Below are 7,255 nucleotides of genomic sequence, written 5' to 3'. Positions count from 1 at the left end.
ATATATTATATCATTAAAATATATATAAATATATATATATATATATATATATATCGATTATTTTTAATGTTAGAGTATCAAAGCGATAACAACATTATTATAAAGCTTAAACTCTATTATATTTACAAACAATTCATGCATCTTATGTGATCCACGCTGTAAACTATTTTTTTTATTTGATACACCTCTAAAATATCTTAGACTTTATTAATCTAATCGTAATTTTATATATATTGTTAATTTATTAAATAAATTTTCAAAATGTATCCTATTCGTCAACATTTTGTGTATGACAAAGACCTTGACCAATCAATTTGCCAAATTGAAGGGTGCCCTTCAAATATAATTCAAGTAAGTAATATTTTTATTTCATCTTTTTTTTTTTCTAAACATTTTGTTTCCTAAATAAAATTTTTATTAATATTACAACTTTAAATAGCAAATACGACAGTTAAATGTTTTTTGATCTTCCAATTATTTTTGTAAAAATAAATAAATTAAGGATAAATAAAAACCATCAAATTGAATTTGATGATTTTTATTTAGTCAGCGATAACCAATAATTATATCTTTTTGACAAAAATTATTACTTTAATCAATTATTTCTATAGTTGTAATTTTTATTACTAGTTTGCGGGTTCTGTGTTAAAAAAACATTGTATCTTACAAATATTATAATACGCTCAATTAAGTACATTTTTTTAACTACTTTTAATTGGTTTTTTTAGTTAAAGTAAATCATTAAAATTAATTAAGTTTTGAATATTTCAATTTTAGAATCTTTTTAAATACAAAAAGTTGCTTATAAATTATTACTATGGTTTCTATTTAAATGATTTATTACAGTAAAATTGAGCTTTACTGATAAATTTACAGGAAGCATTGATAACACAATTTCTTGACTGCATTTTAATCTTAAGCACCTGAAATATTATACTATTTTTTTAATTCACATACAATTTTTTATTTAATAATCTAAATTTCAAATTTGAAGTTGAGTTATAAGTTATGGTAACAAATAAACCTTTTTTTTCATTATAAACTTTCAAAAAATAGGTTAAAAATTATAATTTGCACTGATTATTTTTAACATATTAAAAACGTTAAGCAATAATTATTTATGGCATAATTATTAATATTTTGCGCAAAGCATTTGAATAAATGTTGCAATAATTATATGGATTACATATTAAATATAAAAACTCCATACGCAAAATATTATTATAGCTATTAATATAATTTAATTTTTTATCCGAAACGTTTTTTAGAATAAGCTCCTTTCCGGAGTAAATTGTTGGAACAATTTTTAGCATAGGTTGCATTCCGGAGCGAATACTCGGAACTATTTTTAGGAAAAGTTCCGTTACGGAACAAATGACCAGAACAAATTTTACTAATAGTTCCGTTCCGGAGCAAATAATCGGAACGATTTTTAGGAAAAGTTCCGTTCCGGAGCAAATNGATTTAAAGTGTAATGCTATAAATGAAATGAAATTAAACGGCGAAGAACTACCCTCTAAAATAGATGGTAGACCAGTTCACAACGAATCAGAATTGAAAACTGTTGAATATTATAGTTTGATTGCTACTAAAAAATTTATAATTACTACAAAAAAACTATTTTCAGATAGAGACTTTAATGTTGTTAAGTCATTTATTGATTATGCGGAAAAAAATCTGTTATTTTTTCAATCTGAGAAAATAGTTGATTATTTATTTTCTTAATAATAACAATTTCCTTAGTAAAAAATTTAATAATTTAATTGCCATTGAATTATTTCTTAAAGCTCTACTTTGCAATACATGAATATGTTATACAGAAATGCAGTAGTTAATAAAATAAATGTCTTTATATAAACTTTTTATTGATATTCAACTATATAATTTTGTTCTTGGTATTTTTACTAACATATAATAAACTTGAAAATGTACCTGGTTACGACTAGAATGATTTTTATACAGTTTTATAAAATATTCATAATTTGTTAACCTTTTTTTAGCTTAAATGTGAAGCCGAGAAGGTACTCATTTTATTAATTTTTAATATTATTTTTTTTGTGTATTTGAACGATCAATCTCCGCTTTCTCTAGACCGATTTTGATGAACAATTCGTTAAAAGATCACAAATCGTATTTAGTCGAAGATATTACCCTCAAAAATTAAAATTAATTCCCTCGTTCCCCATAAACGGTTTCAGATAGAAACTTTAATATTGTTAAGTCATTTATTGATTATGCGGAAAAAAATCTGTTATTTTTTCAATCTGAGGATATAGTTGATTATTTATTTTCTTAATAATAAGAATTTCATAAGTAAAAAATTTAATTATTTTATTGTCATTGATTTATTTCTTATAAGAATTCTATAAGAATTATTTTTTAAAGCACTACATTGCAGTACATGAAAATATTATATAAAAATGCTGTAGTTATTAAAATGAATGTCTTTATATAACTTTTTATAGATTTACAACAATATAATTTTGTTCTTGGTATTTTTACTAAAATATAATAAACTATAATATGTGACTAGAATGATTTTTAAACATTTTTATATAATATTCATAATTTATCAACCTTTTTTTTATATTATTAGTTTTTAATTTAGTAAAAATAACAAAAAAAATATTAATTTAGAACAAATTCACAGCAAAAAATTTAATGATTTTCTTTTTAATAATACCTATTTATAACCTAATTAATCTATTGAAAACAAAGTGTTTTTAAACAATTTTTCGATTACTTTTCGAATACTCAATTATTGGTACGGCCATCATTTATGTCTTGCACTTCGTCTGCACCTCATACCTAAGTGTTACCCTTATTTCCTTCCTATATAATAGCCATTCGACACCCACAACTAACTTGGAGTATCAGCTGAGCACGATAACTGCTGTACGACAACACGTGGACACCTAGACAGCAGATTCATTATCATAATTGTCGTCCACCATTAGTGTTTTATTTGTATTACGACAACTATAACTAGTGGTATTATATTTAATGTCACACCTCCACCACTAGCACCCACGAACCACCACTGAATATTTCCATTTAATTCATCATGAAATTCATACTGTCACTTTTTAATTTATATTAGAGAGAAGAAGAAAAATATGTTCATTGAAAAAAATAACCAATTACCAATATTACTTCTTATCTCACTTCCGATGCCTGGTGACCAGGCACGTAGCCAGAAAATGTTTATTGGAGGGGCCAACAATTTTGGGCCCTTGTATCATTTTCCATAATTTGTTTCCCATGAAAAGCTTGTGGGGGGTCCCTCCACTCCTCCTTAGACAGTATCCTATTCTATGAATCTTACAAGTTCAAAATTTGTGTTTATTTTTAAAAAATTGGTGGATTATTCCAAAAGCTACATGATCTGCTAGTTCATTATTAATATCCTAATTAAGATAAAGTATGTCGAATGAAAAAGGGATTATTAAAAAATATTATTTCTCATAAAAAATAATGTTGATCTATACACTTTTCAATAAGTTATAATATTAAAAAGTTAAAATGTAAAAAATAAAATCAAGAATTTTCACACGAAAATAGAAGTCGGTAGCCATTTTCACCACAAAGACATGTCCAGAGGTCAATTTCTTTTTTTCAAATTAAAGTATATTACATTAGCTTTAATTTAAGATATATATAAAAGTGTCAGACTTTCCGGAACATTTTAAAAATTTAAGTGGAAAAAGTTAATTTTTTGTGAAAAAGTTGTCATTTTAAATCCCCCCCGTTGGCAGGTAAAGGGTCAGATTTATAAAACAAATACAGTGGACGCCGTTTATTGGACTCACGGTTAATTGACTCATTCGCTTATTAGACTCAAAACGCCTAGTCCCTATTTACACATATACTAACACACAGCAAAAAATTCGTATATTCGACTCACACACCGGTTAATAGGGTCATTTGAAAATTAGATAAATAAAAATAATGTGTACATACATTGAACAAACGTGCTATAAATACGTTATAAGTCGGTCCTAGTAAAATTGCTTTTATCGTGGAGATAAAATAAATTACCTTTTCACGATAAACGAAGCAGTCTTTAATGTCAATTAGTACGACAGGTAGTGTATGAATAGACGTCGTCGTGTACAGTGTGTTGTTTGTGTTTACGTTCTCTGTAAAAATTTTCATTTTTCGTGTTACAATGAACAAACGACGTGATTTGAGTGTAGAAGAAAAATTAGATGTTCTTAAAAAATATGACGAGCTTCCGCAAATGAGCCAGCGACAAGCAGCATGTAAGTTAAACGTGTCTCAAAGTTTACTAGGTAGGATGCTAAAAAGTCGACAGAAAATCGAAAATGCATCATTAGCAAATGTGAATTCAAACCGGAAAAGAAAAAGAGTCGGTAAAGAAGAAGAAGTTGAAGACGCTTTGAAACAATGGTTCACAAAAGTCAGAGAAAAAGATGCCCGAGTTACAGGACCACTGTTGCGTCAAAAAGCTGAGGAACTCGCGAAAAAAATGGACAAAAATAATTTTGTAGCAACAGAAGGTTGGTTTTACCGATGGAAGAAACGTGAAAACATTTCGTTTGTTAAGCCACATGGAGAACAGGGAGAAGCAGACCATGCAGCTGCACGATCGTGGATTCATTCAGAATGGCCATCTCTTATCGCCAAATATCCTCCGTCTAGTGTGTTCAATGCAGATGAAACTGGTCTTTATTTAAGGGCATTACCTGAACACACATATGCATTCAAAAATGAAAAAACTAGAAGAACTAAAATTAGTAAAGAACGTCTAACCATATTATGTTGTGCGAGTATGGTTGGTAAAAAAAGAAAACTGCTTGTGATTGGTAAAAGTAAAAATCCCCGGTGTTTCAAGGGTGTTAAAAATCTACCGGTCGACTATACTGCAAACAATAATGCATGGATGACAAAAGAAATTTTCACCGAATGGTTGACCAAGTGGGACAATGAACTTCGACATGACGTCTTATTGCTAGTCGATAACTGCACGGCTCATATGGTTACAGTAAAATTCAAACATATTAACCTCACATTTTTACCCTCTAACACTACATCAGTTATACAACCATGTGATCAGGGGATTATACGCACTTTTAAAGCATATTACAGAACAGGCATGAGAAAGAATGTGATCAATGTGATTGATGCTAACCTGGAACAAGAATTATGTACCTTACGTGCTCATGAAATCGCTAAAAAAATAACTGTACTTGAAGGTTTGCATTTAGCCTATGAAGCGTGGAATATCGTCAGCAAAATCACAATACGCAATTGTTTCCGACAAGGTGGTTTCATTATCAGTCCAAAAGAAGTTGAAGCTGTTGTTGAAAGACCCGCTGACCTAACAACTGAACTTTATAATGAATGGATAAATATAGACGAAGAAGTCCAAACTACCGAACTCGTTACCGAGGAAGATATATGTGATGAAATACAGTCAAAACGGCCAAAAGAGAATGTGGCTGGTGATAGTGATGAAGATGAACCTGATGAAAAACCACCATCAACTAAACAAATGCTAGAAGCGCTTCAAATTCTACGCAGAGGGATTCAGCAAAGAGGCGATTTTGACGTATTCGAGCAACATAAATCCTACGAAAATATGATAATGAAGTTAGCCGAAGACGGAAAAGTCCAATCAACCCTAGATGAATTTTTATCAAAAAATTAGTTTCATTAGTGTTTTATTGACATTTATGACTACTGTCATTATTATTTATTTTGTTATTTAACTTTGTATAATATTACAAATATACATATTATATAGTCTTCGTAGGATTTTAATTTTCGTCTCGTCGTTACCTCTTATATAATATGAATATATATATATATAAATATTAGTGGACGCCGTTTATTAGACTCATTCGGTTAATGGACTCAAATGGTCAGGTCCCAAAGTGAGTCCAATAAGCGGCGTCCACTGTATATCAAATGAAAAATAACGATATCATGCATCTATATAAAAAAGTTATGGCAATTTTAAGTAAAAAAAATTTTAAAAATTTCGAAAATTAGCGATTTTTAAATTTGTAATTTTTTTGGAGGTTTCCCCCATTTACGGGGAACGAGGGAAAATTTTTCAATTTTTGAGGGTAATGTCTTCGATTAGATATAATTTGTGATCTTTTGACGTATCATTGAAAGAAATTGGTTCAGTGAGAGCTGAGAAAAAGTGGTAACAGACACAAAAAAAAAACACATCTTAGTAAAACCAATACCTTCTCAGCTTCGCATCGAAGCTAAAAGAAACAAATTAAAGATAAGATTTATCAAAAAAATTTTCATAGAGTATACTCTATTGAATTTTGTAATCAACTAGATTCTAATCAATGCAGATACTTCGTAGTTTGTTATCATTTGTTGGACCAGAGTTAAAAAAATTTACCTACAACCACGTTTGGAGTAATTGCTATTCCAACGTCTAGAACGTTATCTTTTTCAAATAACGTTTTCTATGAATATAAAAATGAAAATACAGCCATAATAATAACTGTATTACTCAAAAGTAATCACAAATTAATAATAATTTCAATGTGTATAAGGCCTAGCACGTTTTTGATAATTCGTAAAAATAATTGAATTTTAAATTTGGGGGGGCCGGCCCTGGGCCACATTAAATCTAAGGGGGGCCAGGCCCACCCAGGCCCACCCTTGTCTACGTGCCTGCTGGTGACACATCAACAGCGCCGCCACCACAAAACCAAAATCCCATCCGATGTTGTTATACTTTATATATTTACAATACTTATCTTACTTTACAATATCTTATCTAATCTTCACCATTACAAGATAGTTAACAACATAGATATCTTCATAAATTATCCATAATAAATTTTATATCTGGTATGCCACAATTTGACACGGATAATTCTAGTGTCAATTAAATGTCACAAATATATTTTAGGTAACACAAATACACAACAATGTCTAAATAATAAATTCTACGGCACTGGCCGAGAGGAAAAAAATAAAAATAAATATACATATATTTATCTAAAATTAAACTAAAGGAAAGAATAATAATGAAATACAACTTATGACTGTTTTTTTGTAATAGATATCAAAGTACCTTTCAATGTACGACGCGCAATCAACGGAGGGTGATAGTTCGCGTAGAACGTCAAAGGCAAGAGAGAGCGTTTACCGCCGGCGCTCGGTGGTCGACCGCACTCCAGTAGATAGACTTTGCACCCTAGGTAGATAGCAGGGGTACTCTAATCAGGCTGAGCTCGCGATGTAATAAGGCGGCTGACGA

The 7,255-nt window shown here is 29.6% G+C and overlaps 1 protein-coding gene across 1 annotated transcript; it reads left to right on the top strand.

Annotated features, from left to right (window-relative positions):
• The first annotated feature begins 4,168 nt into the window (after nt 1-4,168).
• Nucleotides 4,169-5,833, top strand: LOC126904984 (tigger transposable element-derived protein 6-like). The gene has a single exon (XM_050684387.1). It carries the CDS (start codon nt 4,169-4,171, stop codon nt 5,669-5,671), a length of 1,503 nt encoding a protein of 500 aa, XP_050540344.1. The 3' UTR covers nt 5,672-5,833.
• Nucleotides 5,834-7,255: the final 1,422 nt, after the last annotated feature.

This window comes from Daktulosphaira vitifoliae, unplaced genomic scaffold, assembly GCF_025091365.1.
Source record: "Daktulosphaira vitifoliae isolate Bord-2020 unplaced genomic scaffold, ASM2509136v1 Scaffold_4, whole genome shotgun sequence".
NCBI lineage: Eukaryota > Metazoa > Arthropoda > Insecta > Hemiptera > Phylloxeridae > Daktulosphaira > Daktulosphaira vitifoliae.
The sequence above is the reverse complement of the archived record's forward strand: the minus strand, read 5'-3'. Positions and strand labels throughout refer to the sequence as shown.

Bases quoted from the DNA above. Each gene is read 5' to 3' on its own strand.
- LOC126904984 (XM_050684387.1), top strand. From the start codon at position 4,169: ATGAACAAACGACGTGATTTGAGTGTAGAAGAAAAATTAGATGTTCTT.